Source organism: Amblyomma maculatum, chromosome 11 (assembly GCF_055883805.1).
Source record: "Amblyomma maculatum isolate TAMU_Amacu chromosome 11, ASM5588380v1, whole genome shotgun sequence".
Taxonomy (NCBI): Eukaryota; Metazoa; Arthropoda; class Arachnida; order Ixodida; family Ixodidae; genus Amblyomma; species Amblyomma maculatum.
The window spans coordinates 65436460-65456355 of record NC_139354.1 but is presented as its reverse complement, the minus strand read 5'-3'; the positions used below and the strand labels follow the sequence as shown (position 1 = coordinate 65456355).

At 43.5% G+C, this 19896-nt stretch overlaps 1 protein-coding gene across 1 annotated transcript in view; it reads right to left on the bottom strand.

Moving 5' to 3' along the window:
- The window catches only part of LOC146173997 (venom metalloproteinase Antarease-like), a 50437-nt gene that overhangs the window by 7921 nt on the left and 22620 nt on the right, over positions 1-19896 (bottom strand). Inside the window, exons 6-11 of the mRNA XM_084585318.1 lie at positions 19433-19551; positions 19289-19360; positions 11204-11346; positions 10348-10397; positions 7625-7733; positions 4561-4731 (exon numbers count right to left, since the gene is read on the bottom strand). Of these exons, the coding sequence (XP_084441444.1) occupies positions 4561-4731; positions 7625-7733; positions 10348-10397; positions 11204-11346; positions 19289-19360; positions 19433-19551 (664 nt within the window). The remainder of the gene's footprint in view (positions 1-4560; positions 4732-7624; positions 7734-10347; positions 10398-11203; positions 11347-19288; positions 19361-19432; positions 19552-19896) is intronic.

Sequence of the window (19896 nt, the reverse complement as noted above, 5' to 3'; positions counted from 1 at the left end):
GGAGGGCGTTCGCCGACCCGGGGACGCGGGGAATCATGATCAAAACACCGAAGACCGAGTTCACAGTATGGACAACGACGGTACAAGTGGCCGGGTTCTCCGCAGTGGTAGCACAACGGCCGTTGGCGAGGAGTGCGCCAGACGTCTGCCTTCCGAACCGGTTGCTGCGTGACGGGGCTCTGCTGGGATGGCGGCTGGTAGGGAGGCTGGTAGGATAGTGGCTGAGGAGCAGACGGCTGCATGACGAGGCTCTGCTGGGTTGGTGGCTGGTGGGAAGGTTGGTAGAACGGTGACTGCAGAGTGGGCGGTGGCTGTGCTTCGAAACGAAGCTGTTGCGCAGGAGGCACTGCAGGCCGACGAAGAGCCGCTGTGTAGTTCATAGAACGTGACTCCTACAGTGACTCAGGCGGTGAAAATGTCTGACGGATTTTTTCTCGCACGGCTTCGGTGACAGCCGCGGCAGTCGGGTTAGGCGATCCAAGATTGAACTTGAGGAGCTCCTCGCGAACTACCTCGAGGATCAGCTCACGCAGAGAGAGATCTTCAGTGAACCCGTTCAATGTGGCCACACTGCTGAAGGGTTGACGACAGGCAGACTCCGTGCGCCGGTATCGTTGCTGCAGGGCTCGCTCATGAGGGTAGCTTCATTGATGAAGTCCGCGACGGTTTGGGGTGGACTGCGAACCAGACCAGCGAAGAGGGGTTCTTTTACGCCCTGCATCAGGTGGCGCAACTTCGCTGATTCTGTCATGTCGGGATCAGCCCGTCGGCAGAGACGGGTCACGTCCTCAGCGAACATGGCCACGCTCTCGTTAGGTAATTGCACACGAGCGTCTAGGAGGCGGCGTGCGCGATCACGGCGGTCATGGCTGGCAAAAGTGTCCCGCAGCTGCTGGCGAAAGGAATCCCAGCTTTGAAGACTGGCTTCCCTATTCTCATACCACGTTTTTGCGCAGTCTTCAAGGGCAAAATATACATTGCGCAGCGCTTCTGAGCAGGGCTCCACTGATTTGCGCCACTCACTCGAACTGGTCGATCCAGCCGTTGACATCTTCCGCAGTAGCGCCATGGAAACTGGGGGGGCGTACGAGGCTGCTGAAGTAGCAACTGATGCTGACTTGCCTGTGCCATTACAGAAGTCTCGAACTGCTGGTCAGCTCGAGGTCACAGGTAGAGGAGCAAATTCCGGCGCCAGACCTCGGAGGCAACGGCTGCAGCGATGAACGGGTGTCGACACGAGCAGAAGCCGGTTGGGACTCGATGAGCGGCTGCGAGAGGCCCGAGACATGTAATTCAAGGCCTCACCTCCACCAGTGTCACGTAGCCGTTCAGGCTCGTAACCAGAAGGTTGGTTTGATAGGGGGTTGACCTAGTAAGCACAGAAAAGCAGGCCCAGAGAGCACTGAGTGACAGCAGCAGACTTCAGCTTCTTCTCGAACGCCACGGGGCCACTTCTTCGAGTCCGCGCACAAGACTCTCGATGAGCAGCCGGCTAGCGGCTGCTGTTGCACACGCTACATTATATTCTAAACTATGTCCTTTGCTTGAATGTAACTGCTAATGTAATGTAATGTTAGGAAGATAGTGAGAGACCGGAAAGCGTGGCGTGACATGGTCCATAAGGTCACGAAGCGTCGGACACGACTGAACGACTGAACTGAACTGAACTGCTAAGGCTGGCAAAAAACGATTGGGAAAAGTTTTTCAGAGAAGCAGAAAGTACCACCGCCCGAGGGAATCTTAGTGGGTATGATAATATTACAATGACATTTAAAGTAATCCGTAAAAATAGGCTATAGATACAGTTTCCGGCTGCAAAAGCGCTAGTTAGGAATTTCTAGGAATGAGTACGTGCCATTCTTTGTTTCTCGCAAATTATATCTTTGCACCTAAACAAAACATTCAAGCATCAAGATGGATAATTTTTTTCGTCTTTAGTTGCTTTATACCAGCGGGTAAACACGCGAATGAACAAAAGTTCTTAGAGTGCTGCTTTAATTCTTCACCTAATTGTGTGATTCTAGTCATTCTTCTACGCACGTTGATGTTATACGTGCGAGTTGCAAATGTTCACAATTACCTCCATGCCCAATGCGGCCTCAGTGAGCAATTAAAATTCCTGCAGGCGGTATATCCCAACCAAGAGTAACTACAACCTATTAAAAATACAATATACAAAGTTAAACCTATCCACCAATACATGGGAAGGAAATAAAGCATGGAAATGTGGTCCGTTATATGATCAAAAGATTGAACACACTCTTCTTCAAGCTAGTTCCACTGAGGTATTACTTGAGGAGGGAAGGAGTGCTAAACTAATTTTGTCGTATCAAAGTTCACAGTTAAAGGAAAGAGGTTAGAATGTCATTTATGCCAAATTCTCAATAGGTGCAGGTATGATACATCATTTAATGCTAGTTGGTGAATAAATAATAAATACAGAAATTTTAGTCGCAAAGAATTTTATCTGGAGCTATAGTGATGGGGCAAATGCAGTTCCGTCGGCGTTGCGAATGATTCACTTCGGCTGTACTTGAAACATATAAAGAGAACCGCTTTTATTTCGAATCTCTTAAGGGCGTTTATGTTTCTGTTATTATGCGAATCCCAGAGAATGCAGGCGCATTAATATTTAGTCAAGATGAAGCTTCCGTATGCTTTATAAGTATAAACATATCTATATATAAATATATTGATAGAAATGCTGAAAGCTTTGAATGAGTATCTAAATTTTGGTTTTGGGCATTGTCCGGCGTTGAGGTTGAGTTTGGGATATGACATAGGTTGAGCTATCCTTGCGTATTCTGCCTGCCGGCCATTTCTTCACTATGGCGGCAAATAAATTTTAATGATGCGAGAAATCAGACACAAACATAGGACATGCTGAAAACATTATACTATGCGCACAGCCACTTGTAATTGTACATAGTCCTATTCAGATGTCACCATCGAAGTACACAATCACTCATATTAGTGCACATAGTTAGGTTCAGTTGTCACCATTGTGAACCGAGATCGGACTTTTGAAAGAGCTTTAAAAGACGTTAAGCCTCACTTCTACATGTCTGGTGTTCAAGCGAATAAAAATATCCTTATCAGAATTGTGAATAGGTCCTGTGTTTTAAGGAAAGCTAACGACAAACACATTTCCTCGTGGTAAACATTGCAGTACGTAACAAAGTGTTCTACATCTAAAAACACAACACATGTGAAAATAGCCTAAAAGATGCCATGCCCAGCTTATGCAAATGCTAAGTGTAACGCTCAGCGACAGGACGCACTCAGAGCACGTCAGAGAAATAACTTTAGGTAATGGCATTCTAGTGGAAATTAGGCAGAGGAAATTGGCATGAGGAGGGAATGTATTGCGAAGAACAGATAACGGATGGATGAATGCTAAGGGTAACAAACTGGGTTCCAAGGCAAGGAAAGCGTAGGAGGGGGTGGGGGGGGGGGGTGGGGGTGAAAATTAGGCGGGCGGATGGCGTGAAACGTTTGTAGGGGTCACGTAGATGCAGCAAGCCCAATAACATGGAGTAATAAGGAAGAGGTTTTCGCGCGTCAAGGGTGGAGTATTAACAGGCCATTTTATCGGAATATCGTTAAAAAAGGTGTAAGATACAGACTGGCGCCAAAACGTCCACTTGGCACTTCTCCATTGTTAACGAGTAATTTTCACAAAAAGCAAACGAGTATTTTAGAACTGAGATAGCAAAACCCTGTAAGCCTATAGAGCGCGTATCTACAAACTAAATGGCTTCTATGGCATAGTTTTATAATATGTGTCAACATTACGTACCTAAACACGCTTGCAAAAAGACTGGAGCCAACTTTTCCTTGAATTTTTTTATTTCGGATGCGCAGTTAAATATTCATATTTTCATTGCTACTCCTTATGCCGAAATTGTAGATTTGACACAGTCCACAATTACACCAATTCCACATTCCATTCCACATTTTATTCCCATGCCAATTTTCTTTGCTTAATGTCCACTAGAATGTCATTAACTGAAGTTATTTCTCTGATGCGCTTTGCAAGCGTCCTATCCCTGAGTGTTGCATTCAGCATTTGTATAAGCTTGGCATGATATTTTTGTGGAATTAGAATTGTGCGAGTTCCCACAATAGTTGCCAAAAATACTTATTAGCTTTATAAAATTTAATAGAATTTGCGAGCGTCTTGCTCCGGTCTCATAAAAAGGCTGACGCTTGCATTGTCGTGAGCTTCTTGACGAGAGGGACACATTATTTTGGCAATACTTACTTAGTAAAAGTGGAGGTTCTGAAAGCCACTAGAAAATAACCTTTTCGGCTGCTTTGATTGCAGCAATTCTCTTCTGCGCTGAATGGAAAGGGTACTATTGCTTATTCTGAAATGTTATACTTGGTGTAATATTACAATCGCATAGATTTCAGTTTTTCTTCTTCAAGTACAGAGAAAGTGATGGCGCAAAAAATTTGGAACAATTAGATTGTGAAAAACGCAATATAATTTATAATCTTTCTCTAATACCAGGTCAGGAAATTCAAACTTTGGAGTGAATATCATACAACTCTCACCAGGTCATCAGCGAGATCATGTAGTTGCAACATGACGAAAACTGCATGCTTCTGCTGTCTTCTTCAATGTAGCTCATGATGTAGCCTTTATCCCATGGACATCGTGTGGAGTCAGGCTTGAAGGCCTTGACGTACCCGTCTATTGCTGTGCCGTCGTGTGGGCAACCTAACCTGAAACCACACAGAATCAAGTATACTTTCTCAGTTGTCATTAAAATGCTTTACATCCTTTATAGGCAATTTCGATCAGACACTCTAGGCCCGTTGAATTACTTTAATTATTTGGACAAGTGATTTTTTTGCGGCATAGATTAAAGGCAATAACAAAACGGCTATTTCAGCTCAAGTTTTTGAGCGAATTTTTGGATTTTGAACACATTCCTTGCCTCCTCAACTCAACCCGCAAACAATACTCCAAGGAGCTGTACCAGTAGATGACTGCGAAGGTGCAGTGTTTGAATAAATGCCTAAATAAGGAAGCTTAGGTTGCCTTTTAAGTCTTGGCGGCCAGTGCATTTCAATGGCCAGATAATGTATGCACATACGTTGTAACTTAGGCTTCCCAGTATATCACCTTTTTTTTTTTTTTAATAGTGCCTGAAAAACAAGTTTTCTGTGATACAATCAGCCCTGCTACAGCTGTTCTCACATTCTATAAACTATTTACTGAGATTTTTCCACCCGACGTTTGGCAGCGAAACGTGGGCTTGCATTTCTTTGAACTGGTTCCACTAGGACTTTTGAATCGGAGGTTAATACTGTTCGCAATAAATGTGACGTTCCAGACAGGAGAGAGGCGGCAGTGAGACGGGGATGCTTGAACGTTGAAAATGAGGTAGGATAAATCAGTCCTCAAACTAACTCTTCAAGATTTATTGCACTAGAGTACCTTTGAGTCCTAATTTCTGATAACTACTTCACTTACTGACCCCACATTTATGTCTTAAAATGTGCAGTATCTCTTCCTGTTTGTCTCCGTTACCAGGATGACCTGCCTGACCTCTTTCGGGGCATTGTAGCACTTAAGAAGGAGGTCGTTTCATTTCAGTAAATTGCGTGTACAAGAATTAAGGCTTCCTAGAACTAAATAAAAAACAAGAGCCTTACAGGTAACGAAATAGTGTACTAAAAAGCAAAGTTGTGCTTCTCCCCATCTGGGATTCAAAAGATACATTCTCCCTCGATATCTGACATGGTCTTCAGCTGAATGCCTTGTATCCCTCGATATCTGGCATGGTCTTCAGCTGAATGCCTTGCAGGCAATATTTTATATGAACCTCAAGCAGGCATGAATTTTCTAAGCAGTGTATAGTCAAGATGACATCGCCGCTTCAGTTTTAGACTTTACCTAATATATTTGCTATCATCTAAAATATTTGTTCAGTTAAGTGGAAGCCAAAAAATGTGCAGTGGCTTAATTCAGGTAATCCGGGAAATATAAAGCGTAAGCTGCAGTAGTCGTGGATGAAACCGAATTGTTTCCCTGTTGCTGCTCTTGTCGCACCTTGTTCTCCCCAGCCTTGTCAGACATATTCCAAGACTCTCCTATCGGTGCTCGTCGAGCATGCCGAGAGCCGCTATGTACGCGGCTGAAGGTCGGATGAAAGTCAAACTACGGCGTACGCTAAACGCATGACAGCTTGACCAACGAAGCTTTCGTCTGAAAATTCTGGTCAACCGAATAAGAAACCAAAATTCTTGCGCAAGCATAACGTATAATGTATTGATCCTATCAGCATAACACCAGCATATTCTTTAACTTATGCGTAAAACATTTATCTAACTCAGCTGTTCTTGTCTTTTGCCCTCTGCAAGATCCCTGTTTCTATGCTGCTCTCCTTCTTTTTCAGACTTCCGCACGCATCTTGAAATTATGTTATGCTGTATGATATATTGTTTTTCAGGCATATTGAACTTCTTATATTAATTATTTGAACTTGCCTACTATTTTCTTGATGCTTCCACTTAAGGAGATTTACAGTGAATGTAAAACATATTGTTACGGACGAAGGAGGAAGAAGCGGGCAGTGGCGCGGGCAGGAGCGCGCGCGCTAGGCCCGCTCACACATTCACTAAACGTCATCTCCCTACACTATCTCCTGTTGCCATTAAAATATATATATCTCTCTCTCCTACACTGACTATCTCTCTGTCCTCTGTTCTCCGGTTGTCATCGCTTGCCACCACGTAACATTTGGTTGGAGGTGTGGCGCACCTCCTCCCCATCCTCGCCTTGGAGCATCGACGCCATATGTAAGCCGGGATCATCGACCGAGGGCCCAGGGACATAGCCGAGCAGTTTCGCCCAGCCCTTCAAGCCCAGACCTGACCAACGACCACTGCCTAGCTCCCAGCCCGGACCTGAAGACAAGGAGAACAGACACACCAACTAGAACCGAAACGAAGAACCTGAAGAACCCGAAAGACCCGAATGACCCGATAGACTCGAACACTCAACCCCCGCCCAAGGCCCCCGACGTGACCTCAAGCCAGCGGTTTCATGGACTCTGGTGACGGGTGATTGACAGCTCCAGGGGAGGCGGATCAACCACGCATCAGACATCGTGCCAGCAAGCCGTCCTATTCTTACTTTATCCTCTTCTTCAAGCATCCAGGTACACCCATCATTATGCCATGGAATCATCATCGGTAAAATTCCTCGTCTACGATCGGACAATCGCTCGGTGGCCCCGGGTCATGTTACGGACGAAGGAGGAAGAAGAGGGCAGTGGCACGGGCAGGAGCGTGCGCGCCAGGCCCGCTCACACATTCATTAAACGTCATCTCACTGTCATCGACTATCTGTCTGTCCTCTGTTCTCCTGCTTTCATCGGCTTGCCGTCACGTAACAATATTGTCCATTTACTATAGGAAAATGGTTCGTCCTTACATATATCTGCAGTTAGTATCCAAGGAATCCCAGCAGTGATGCCCCGATGTATCAACTTGAATAAAGCTTTTTCTTGTGTCCGGAGACATCCGAACTCCACCGGCCTAGACGCAATGTCACAAGCAACAATAAGCTATAGTATGAATGGTTTGAGGTGACGCAGGTTAAACTCACGTGTGTCCCACTTCATGAGTCATTATACGAATCCCTCGGTAAGAGTCCGGGATGTCCTCTCCAAGCTGTATCCGATGGCTAGTACATGCGGACCCCACAAATGCGTACCCTGAAAGAGAGGACGTGCAGGTCGTCAGTATCATTCAAAGCTAAGTTTTCTTTTCGTACTCCCGATTAGTATAAGTGCCGATTTCGCAGTGAAATAATGCCGGAATTATGATCAACATATCGCCAGGAACCTTGTGCATGTCAATCTGCGCTTTACCCAGAGCCATTTCCTGATACACAGAACAGGCGCATTGAACTAGTATAACGCATCAAACTCCGCATGCAAAATGTACGCAGCTGGTGCTGCACAAGCTGCGAAGCCATTCTTTCAAGTTATAACGCTAGGAATGACTAGCACCGCTAAACGATCAGAGGGCACAAAGCGCAAGGAATAGAGACTGGTTTGGGAACCCTCACCGATTAGATCACCATGCCAGGTTCTCAAAGGATATTTTAGCATTGAACTCTAAGTTGGCCTTCCAAGAGACAGAATATGCACGTTATATTCGTTATAATTATTTTAGAACATATGCCTGGTGCTGCGTTTTTCTTCGCTAGGGATAAATAATACGTCATTTCACGGTATAGAGAGTGCAAGAGAGAATATTTCGTTTTATCGGCTCGGTACCGAAGCAATACATAGCTCGTCCAGTGGACTCTCCCTTCGGCAGCGCCTAATGATTCGCCAAAGCGAAAACGCGGTAATTTACAAAGTTGTACAATGATAAGAGCAGGCTTCCGTTCATTGAAAATGAAAACTCAAATATCATCATAAAATTAGGGGTCAGAAAACTTGAAGTGAACGCTTTAGCGAGAACCAGTGACCATCAGAGAAACTCCTGACTTATTCTTAACTTTGCAACAACCATATTGAAATCATCGAAAGCTTCTCAATAGTTTCACCGCTGGAGTTTCTTATGTACATTAAACCAGACCTTGAAAAAATATCAACTTGATTTAACAATTTTGCAACACTAACCGCTGGGAAAAGGACATTGAAAAATAAGTTTTTTAAAAAGCGCATAATCGCACAAAATCAATGACAAAACTAAACGTAGACTGCCTGAAATAATCTAGCAATAATGAATACCTCCTGGAAATGAAACTTTTTGCAATATAAATGAGAGACAGCAGGTGGGCACTGAAATATTATGAGAATTATTCTATGTGGGAAATGCGGCAAACAACGTATCGCATGTGATGTGAAATTATAATGAATTTCTTGTTTCATGAGTGGCTTCACTAGAGTATACTGGCACAATTTACCGGCAGAAATTGTCGGAATAACCTGTCACCAGAGAGTATCCCACAGAAATGACACAAAATAAATTGTGTCCACGCCAGGAATCGAACTTCAGTCTTCCCGTGTCCGAAAAGAGCTCGCTTACTTCTACTTTATGCCGGCTTTCTTTCAACCATGGTATATATTATACTAAAAATATGGGAAATTAACATAAATTATTTGCGCATATTTAGGAAATGCGACGAACGACGTCCGCAAAAACACAGTGTAACAAAGCATTAGACGGGAGGTAAGCCACATAGCTTTTCTATGAGAGAAGGCCGCTTTTGTTCAGTCTGTTCATATACCACCGTCAGTTAAAATCATCTAACAGTATTGAAGTATTGTCTGAACAACATTCATGGCGCCTAGTCATCATTTTAGTTTTCGATAAGCTATGTAGTCCAATTTCCATGATATCAAGAGAATGATCAGAATATCTCATTGTGGTAATATGCATCCAAAGTCAAATCAATTCGTGTTGTAAAGGTCTGTTATGATACATTTCTGAACATAATTGCATCCAAATAATTAATGAAACAATTATCAGCTGTTTCTGAAGTATCGCACAGGCCGCTGTTCACAATCGACAGTATTATGTCTTTAGAAGCCGTCTTCAGAGTTAATGTTTATGTACGTAACCTGGAGAAGAAAGGAGGCTAACTCGAGCGTTTGACTGCACACAAGGATGCGGGTTTGTTTACATTCTGAGAATACAGTAGGAATGTTTTTCGTCAACAAATAATTCTTTTCCGGAAGACAGTGACGAACGAGAAAAATAATAGCACTACCCCTAAAAGCTCAGAACCATTTTTTTTTATTTTCATATAAGAAGCATTACGCCGTGAATTTTGGAATCAATCATTTAGCCCACAAGCAAAGAATAACAGGTACTGCAATCATTTAGAGCACATTACCTCATGAAGTTATATGAAGTAGTTTTCGAGATAATAATTATCCCAATCTCTCAATGATAACCAAAAGGCATTTTTGTTTCACTCTCATAAATCTTTCACTGAAAATTAGGTTGATAGAATTGAAATCGTGCCACACGCTTGAACATTTTGCAGAGGGACCTTGCTTAAGCCCATTATGTCTGGTTTCATCTTTAGCTCCAATCCTCATTCCGCACCATGCCTATTATTTACACATGCCCCCTTACAATCAAACTTTGGCTACAGCCCGTACAAAGGGGCCTATACCGGCAGCGATCAGGTAGCAGAGCAGCAGATCGGTAACTGAAAATGTATGTTAGAAATTAAGGCCAAGTAGACTTACATTCTGCAGACGCCCATCTCAAGCTGCATCAACAGCGCACCAAAACCGGTCGCCTTTTCCAGAAGTGCAACTGAAAACTACAAAAACACGGTCTGGTTTTGCGCACTGCACTTACCTGCGAGACTGCTCTCCCGTCGGCCTCCTTCTACAGCTACCATATCGCATCTAGAACAAAAAACACATATTTAATCATTGCGAGACGGATTATTGTTCATTTCTAAAAAAAAAACGCTTCGCATTGAACACTGATTTTTTTTTATCCTCATACTCCCACCCATACCTCAAAACTTCCTTTCTCGATCTTTGGCCAACTACAACAATGTGTGCACAGCTCATTCAAGGCAGAACTCTCAAATGTGGTATACAATAACTGTTTTACGGCTGCAAACAATCTATGTATTTCTGTTTAATTAAGGTAATATTAAATTGAAAATTGTGCATAAATTCTTAGTTTTCTCCCGATGCTTCATGGTAAGTGTTATAAATACTTTCACCGCAGAAGCAAAGGAAAAGCATTAAAGCGTTTCTCTAGTATCTTTGGCAAAGGCATCAGTTTATAAAGTTTTGAATATGCCAAGGGTGGTAGCCCACTGCCACAATTACACAGTACACTTAAATCATGAAGCTGTTGAGGAATGCAAGCGTTTAAAGCATTTTGAAATAAATATTGGTTAACGTTTGTACTTGTGGGAGTGAATTGGCCTTTAAACTATACGTGAGCCGTATCTGTCTGGCTCGTATATTTAAATTTTGAGCCCAAATATATCCAATTGCCACCTTGGCTATGATCACTGTGGATTCATAATATTAAAGAAAGTGCACTTCAAATACGTCCTAATAATACAAGCACTAAGCATGCAATTGGAGATACTCTAGAAGCTGTCTCTTTATAGCAACATTTCTGCACTCTAAGCCTTATGGGCGAATCAAAACAGGTTTTCCTATGAAGAAAAACAATTCTGGAGTCTCACCTGGTCAGAAAATAAATCATGTCATATCCACCGTAAGTTTTGTTGTTGACCTCAACGAATTTCACAAGTTTATACAATGATTTCGAGCCATCTATTTCGCCAGCATGTGACAGATACTGGTAGTACTTTCCCTCCTGTTCATACTGCAAATAAGATTGGACACTGTAATGCAGCGTCTCACTTTTTTTCGCAGCATATAAACTGAAAGGAGAAAATCAACAGTATGAAATGTATCTTGCAGCTGGCTGACTTTTCCCACCACCAGTTCTGCCTTTACAAAAGCATTCATGCTTACTTATTCGATGGTCAAGAGCATCGCTCACCTAAAGAAAATTCAGACCTTGTGACTGGCAGCACTATCCCAAAGTTATTACTTAAATTTTGATAATGCAGTCAGATACTTTGACGACGACAACGCAGTATGCCTACATCTTTTCTACAGAGCAAAGGCAGCAAACCTCGCAAAAGGAGTCATAGCTTGTAGTGGCTGTTTATACCCGAAGGCATACCTTACAAGGAGGAAGAGCCACATACACCAGCAAGCAATACTCTTGCAAGAACGTTTCCCGCAAATATTGAGCCGTGGTACAATTTTTCCTCGAATCCCGCTAACACGGTGCTCCCTAGAAGCGAAACACAAGCCTTGTGGCACCTCGTTCTACTCAATGTGCAACGAACACCGAAACATCAAAACCACACCTTCTACATTGCAAGACAACGGACGCCTGGTTGGAATGTATATGTGTCCTCCGCATGCGAGGAGCCCCGTTCTTGCATGACCTCATGCTTATTTTATTGTATAAAGCACAAACACGAGCCCAAATGATTGTTTGCCCACATGTGGCGATGACATGAACGGTTTGCCGGCTTGGCCCCACGAATTATACGTGAAGTCTATGAGTTGTCATTATCTATATTCCTAGATGCGTACTGAATCAGAGGCGGCCAAGCGTACATGGTGGCATTCACCTGCTTTTCAGGTCCGCGTAATCTTGAAACGCACCTTCCCTCTTTCTCACGCTTGGTATCCTGCGTCTAATGGCAGATATTGCTGTTCATAAAGAGTAAGTCTGCTGCTACATCGTACGTTGATTTCATTAAGGCGAAGGCCTTGTAATGTTCAGGAGTGTCCGACCGCGGGAAGTGTCAAACTGCTTAGCGGGTTTAAGCAGGATACCGCGAGATTGGGGCATCATCACCTGTGGCGCTATCAGCCATGACAAGACATGACGCCATGTCCGGATGTGACGTCAAGGATACGTCACGTCCAGTGATGCTTAATAACAGTATGGCGTCACAATTGGTCATGACGTTACACCCTCTCATGACATCACCAGCCGATTCACGCATATACGAAGCTTACTCTGCCGGGCCTCCAGTATTGGGCGAGAGGACATACCCTGGCAAAACCTCTTGGCAGGGCCGCGCCACGCGGTAATAAGGATAACCCACATTGAATTACTGCTGTAGGATGCTGTCGTAGACACTTTAGTTGCGCGTTAATATTACGTTCATTTATTTGCATGATACACACCTTGATTTCGGCCTGCATAAGGTTAATTGGAGGTATTAGACACTCGTTTGGCAAGAAGGCACCTGAAGGAATTAGCCGGTTGTCCAAGTTGGCGAGTGTTAACTACTGCGGTTGCGACCTTAACTGGCTGCAGTACTGCTGTTGCTGTTGTGAAAAAAACAAACTGAAGCTGCAATAGAGCCCGGTAAATGTAAGCGGTCACTGAATCCAGGTAATACGATTCATCTGCAAGAGGAGCAGAGCTGTGAGTGCCTGAAAGATTCTGAGCGCCTTTGAATAGCGCCGGTGGAAGCGGCTTCGTTCACCTACTTCCTTGAACGTAGTACAGCAGATACGTTCGCCATTGGGGAAGACGCGGATTAATTGTTTTAACAAGTGTGAGGAAGTACGCTTCACGCCGCGAATTCGTGCGCACTGACTACCGTTATTTGCACTCTTGTTAAGTCCGGATATTTGTTCGTTCCGCGCAAAAGAGTTTTGTTGACTGATACGACAACACATCCCCCCATGTAATGCTCAATCTCTCGTATATGCATGCACTCGTTCATTTGAAAATACTGTAAACTGCAGGTGCTGCCTGATACAACTCATCATACATACCGCTTGCCCATGGCGGTAGTCTCTTCAAGTTCACTTCAGTAAAACTTCCGTGTCAACGCCTTCATTCAGAAGAATAAGACCTGTCGGCTTTCCCTCCATTGTTCCTTGCTGTTGGAGCATGCTACTTCGTGAAAAAGCGAGCATCTTTTGATAAGCGAATATAAAACGCCTTCTGCCGCTGCTCACCGAACGGATTAGTGCCAACTCCATGGATGAAATTTTGCTAGCATTAAATGTCTGATGGACACATGAGAATGACGACTACCTTCTTTGCCCATTCAAATCCTGAATAAGAAAGATTCAGTGCGCTTATTTTTTGGGCCAGCAATGGAAGCTTGCGCGGGGTTCCGTAGCGTACGTCCGGTTACATAGCAATAAGAAAATTTGGTAACAGATTAAATAAACGTTATAAGCGATGCAAGATCAAAAGGTGCAATGGTGGACTTGTTATCAACCCAAAATACAAACATAAACGCGACTATTAGTTCTTAAAACGCACAAACTCAATGCTGCTAGTGCTGCTGGAGCGCCTGCTGCATTAGCACTAAAAGGAGTCACATGATCCCACTTGCTCCGCTTGACTGACGATAGCGACGTTCGCTCCAGTGGTGGCGCTTGTGCGCGATACAGAATCAGAAACACTTAAGCAGGAGTCAGTGCCCTTTCAAACAAATTGTTTCTCTTGATTACACTTTATGACCTAAAGTGCCTAAAACCTTTTTGAGACTACGGAAGCGATGCATTGCTCTTATGAAGCTCGTGTTGCAGTTACAGAAATAGGTGAGGGAATATAAGCATTGCCACAATGAACATGCAGCGAGATTGTTCTTAACGACTAAAGCTGTCACTTATTATGATTTTGTTAAGTCGGTTAGTGCCGCTACTTGGTCGCGCAACTATTACAGTGCAAAAATAAGAGCGCTATCTGCTGCCTTTCTTTCATAGAATTTATACAAGCCTCTTAAGCCTTTTACGAGGCCGTAAGCCTATACTGTCCGCAGATTTCGCGGTGTTTTCTGAAGAGCAGTCATCGCGGAGAGAGCATAATAAATAAAAAATGTAATCAAAGATTAAAGCCAAGACAAGCGCACAGTCCGTTCCTCATTTCAGACTAGCCGATGGAGCGACGCAACAAAACCATCAAAAACCTTTGCAAATTGTTAATTCAATGGCTACACAGAAGCCAGATGCTGTTTTCCCTGAGCGCGCGTTTTTGGCTCGTAAAGTGTTTGCGTCCAAATGTAGGAATTATTTTCCTATCCAGAATCTAACGATCAAGGTGCAAATGCAGAACACTTTTGCACCAAACCTACATTTCTTTTTTAAATATTTTTATGCATGAAACTTACTTTTAGAGACATTTTTATAGCTGACTAAGTCTTTTTAGCGCCGAATGAGTTATAGTTTAGGGACATGAGTGAGATGATTGTCGAGTGCTGATAGGGTGCAGTAGTTTATATGGATCTATGGTAGAGCAGATGCACAGTCGACTATAGTCGCACTCGAAGAGACGCAAGACAAAGGGCACCTCTTGCAGTAATACGTCGTCATGGGGCGACTGTACACATAATGAGTATGTCTTGCCGCCTTTATTGCAGAGCATGAGCACCAGCTGCAGGCCGCCACGCTCATCTTCTATCTGGTGATGTTTTAGCACCAGCGGTACGGAAGAAGTGATAACTTTTGACGAGATACAGAGTCGATGGAGAAAGTACCTCCTCATAAAGCACCTGCGCACTCACTCGCACAAAACCTGTGCTGATTTCAAAACCACCATATTTAGTCCGTCGCAATTACTTACCGCTACGGAGCCGGAATCATGTGCAAGGAGGCGCAGAAAATTATTAATTTTCGTGGAAGAAGCACTCTGTTTCGAAGCTAAAATTACCATATAGTTCTTCATATGCACCCACAATTGCAGCACTTTTCCTACATCACTGCTTCATATTTGTGTCGCTGTAACTGAATTTTTAGGATTGCTGGTCAAACGTCGCATTTTGAGCATAGGTTTCCTAAAAAACACTCCCGAACTTACGTTTTTGCAAACAATCTTTTTTTTTTTACATTCGGTGTAATGCGACTCGGGAAGGTTGGGAGAAAATAGTGGATGAGGCATCAGTTGACCACCTAAGGGAGCCGCTTTGGTAACACAAACACCAGCAGTGTGTGCGAAGGGGCATTTTCAAGCAACGGGATGAAACCTTTGAATAAGTCTTCTTGGCGTTTACAGCCCTATCAATCAGCAGCCCTGTTCCACATTTTGCCTACGTTTTCCTGTCATGGTTACTTACATTGCTGTAACAAGTTGTATCAGGTGATTGGACAGTGCACTCATTGGTTCGCAGTCTACGTGACGTCGTGAATCTAAATTAAAAGGCTAACCTTGTAGGGGCTGTCCGCTTGGCTTGCATTTTTCCGATTGAAATGGAACCCATAAACCCAGGCATCTCAATTTAGGCACGCTGCCCATAGGCTATGCAGGCATGATCAAATGGTTCAGTTAAAGCATGGATTTATTCCGATACCGGAGGGTCCTTTGTACAATGTGGTAGATTACCAAGGCATGCTAATGATAATGTGCGACTCAAAACTGAAGTAAAACCTAAAGTGCCAGCAGCAAATTGTATTTGCCATCCCCAAACTCAACCGGCCATTCTTTTCCATCTAATTGGCCATAAATTTGAGAGTAATAAAGAGCGTTTTATTGCATCAGCTGGGGAACGCTTTTTAGAGCCATTGGCCGCTTTTTAGAGTCCGTGAGCAGAACTCCCATCTTATCACCCAGGCTGTCGTAATCTGCACTAATCTTTGTATACGGAATTATTTGGAAGACTGATCATTTCATAGTTCGGTGAGGTTTGCCAGGCGAATCAGACTGGGTCGCTTCTTAAAAACCTGCCCCAACATAGTCAGTTACGAGGTGGCATTTATTGGGAATAACATCTGAAAGCGGCGCAAGCAATTAGAGACGCTTCTCATGTGTCGAAAACACGTTATTCTGCTACAGCGACCGCTGGTTCAATTTTCAAAGGCCGCCGGTGACGCATGTTTAAATAATGATTATGTGCGCCTCCCAATAATGTCACGGACATCGTGGGACATGTGCATGCAGACACTCTGGACCAAAGTGTCCTTGGAAATGAGACCACGACGCTGGCCTGCACTCTCAACGATTACCTTGTGTGTGAGGTTGTAGATACAAAAAAATGAAGAAATTTATATTTTATATTGCCTTAAAATTTCAAATTGATATACTCACAAAAGTAAATCTTACGGCAACTATTGCAATAACAAATAGAGTTTCAGTTGCCTTTGAACCACGTTTCATGAGATCTAGCCATCGGCCGCTGCTGCAGCCGCTGCTGCCACTTTGATCTTGGCTCAATCCGCGTTTGGTGAGCTTCCATCTGATCTAGTCTCGTGGACGGTCTAGTCTGGCTAATCCTTTTTCCATGGTCTCGGCAATTTCTTTATTACGGCTGCGATCTTTGTCTTTAGCAAGATGGCAGATGAGATTTATGTATTTACTCAGGTCAAAAGCGGCGCATATCGTACTTCATAAGGACGATGGTGTCCAATGAACAGCGCGAAACTTTATCCAGGTAGAGTTGGAACTTAATGAAGGCGAAGATGTTTGCTGCACAACGCAACATGAAACAACATGCGGCGAACGAGTACGTGGCGCCATCTGCGGCAAGCATTTAGCATTAGGCAAATACTTGACTTTGATTTTATGGCTTAACGTTCCAATGCGGCTTGGTCTGTGTGCAGCAGAATGGAAAGTTGAGCTAGTTGAAAGCTGTTCATGGTGGATAAGAGGGCGCATACGGATCGTGGACACAGAGAAGAATACAAGACAAGCGCCTTGATCTGTGTGACACTCTGTAGTGAAGGGCTACCGGAAATTCGACCATGTGGGATTTTTTTTCAAGTGCACTGATATCGTGAAGGTATAAAGTATAAAGCTAAAGTCGCAAAGGAAAACAGTTCAGCTAACAATATAAAATGCAGATACTTCTGTTTAGATAAGGGTATTATGCAATTTCACGTGAACAGAATGCACTCGTCAGCAGGGCTCATATACATCGCGTAGACGCATGAAACCCACCCCTCAATTTAACACTGACGATTTATGCCGAGCCGAGTACCTTCGGACTGATCATAAAAATCACGCAGTAGTTTGCACCTTTATAGATAATTTCCAGCAGTTATGACCTGTCTTGGTCCTTAAAACTTGAAACCATTTCCTTAGACAGGTCACCAATGCGAATTTGGGTTAGTGTTCCCACTTTCATGAGTACCAACCAGACTTCACATATGCGATTCAAATTACGGTTTCATTTCATTTCCGTCTTGTGGTTTTTAAACACACTTGCGGCATCCATATTCAATATTTAGTTGCTACAAGAGGAAACTAATGTCGTGTATTTTTTATATTCGGTTCCTAGTAGAACAAATGGATGCTGTATTTCTCCATTGCATAGTATTGGCATGACCACAGCTTACGCAATTTGGCCGCAGCAACATGATCTTTAGCCAGTGGCCCACCATCGGCAGATTAGGTCGCGCTCATTTGGACTCTGGCGCGCCAGAGGTTGAGGTAGAACGAGACAGACCATATAGTGGGCTGAGGATAACCTGCCTTCAGGGATCCCGGTTAGGTTTCATATGCAGCCCCACCCCCTTGCGCGATGAGGAGCCCCTGCAGTTTGATCATGATCTTAACACATACCAAGATATTCTAAATTATTGGAAACTAGGCAGAGCGTTACTTCCAAAACTGTGTAACCAATTCACCAAATGTGAAGAGGTTATGTGGCGTAAGCTCCAAACTTGGGTATTCCAAAGCCCCCAGCTTTGCAACAGGTGGCACACGGGTATTTTCAGCCCCAGTTGCAAACACTGCTAGGGGATAGCGGACATAGCCACATGATATTGAAGTGTTACAGGTTTGGAGAACAGGAAAGAACATTTGAGTCGTGGGAGGCACTCTTCTCAAAGAGGATTACAAAAGACGACGTGAAGTCACCACCGCGCTCTGGCTGCCTCAAATATCCAGGAGGTTCCGGTCGGCGGCTGAAGGAGAGGGTACAGCTTTGGCCGAGCTGCGCCTCGGATCCTGGCCAACTTGTCGACTAGTGCAAATAAAAGTTATTTCTATACACACTGCATCCTAAGTCAAAATATAAAATTTCGAATGATAATAGTCGTATCAAAAACTTGACACTTTGTTTCAAAATAAGTGTCGTTATCAAAACAGCTAAAGCAAGCACAAATATTTGATAGGTCTTTGCCGATACAGTCCCCTCTTATTGAAAACTGTTCTGTTAACTCATAAAATAGTTTGCCCCAAAAACACAGAATTCATTTTGCTAGCAAGTTGCAGACAAATGGTCACAAAAAAGTTTGGTGTTTCCAAATTTTTAAATTGCGCTCACTCCTTCAGTTAGGAATTAGGAATAAAAATTCGGTCCATTTTTTTCGGCCGCGGCTGGTGGAAAGCATTGTTACCACCCGTACAGAGAGAAGTGTTTTGCCTGCTTTGGAATCAAATATATGATCGGGCATTCAGTCACTAATAATTAACATAAACCCTTCGTGATTGATATTCACACATAAGCTCTGCAGGGCTTGTATTAATTATATAAATTACAGCTGAAGGTGAACAGTTTATGTAACGAGTGTGGTCGAGTTTGGTTCTGTGTACCAATTTGCAATTAAGGCGGCTTCACTTTCTCTCCCTCGTTGGTCAGCGGACAAGCAACAATCTTCTGTAATTAGGGGAGCTGTGCTATATAGCGCAGTATCTGAAGTCGTGTTCTGTTCAGCAGTGGAGAATAAGTGTATGAATGCTGGTAAACATTTATTCCCCATCTCCCTACCGGCTTACTTCTTTTTCAAAGAATAATAGGATTTCCGCAAACGGAGATGCGTAAGAAATTTACACTCACCGTGCTGAGTTCAATTCCACGGAATAACAGTTTAATTCGTGGATTCGACACAGTAAGGTAGCGTATGTTGACCTGAAAAACATAGCAGCAAATTGTAACCTCTAAAGATTTTTGCTTCCTTTCGTAGTGAAAAGTGTTACTTACAACATTGAATTCTATTAGCAAATATCTTATCATACGAGATTTGTCCCTGTATCCGTCTTGGAAATATTTGTCTACGACCACAAATATCTCCGGGTTCACTTCCGGTACATTGTATTTGCCTGAAAAAGCAGCACCCTGTCTTATAACGTACGAGAAATATATTTTTGAAGCTATTCACCTGGATCAAAACCACTGGATCGTTCCGAAAAAAGCGTCGATCTTGTCGCCAAGTATTTACCTAGAACAGAAGGTAATCAATATTTCTTACCCACCGGCACCAGGCACCGTATTATAGAGTGATTATTTTCAATTTTTTGAAGAAAAAAAATGAAGGCTACATGATAGAGTAGGATGAGCGGGGAATCATAGGCACAGTTGTTCTGCTTTGCGTGCCTATTTATTTTTTCATCTTCAACTTTGCTCTACTGGGCTTCGAAAGTAACCGCAGACCGTCACTTTTCAAA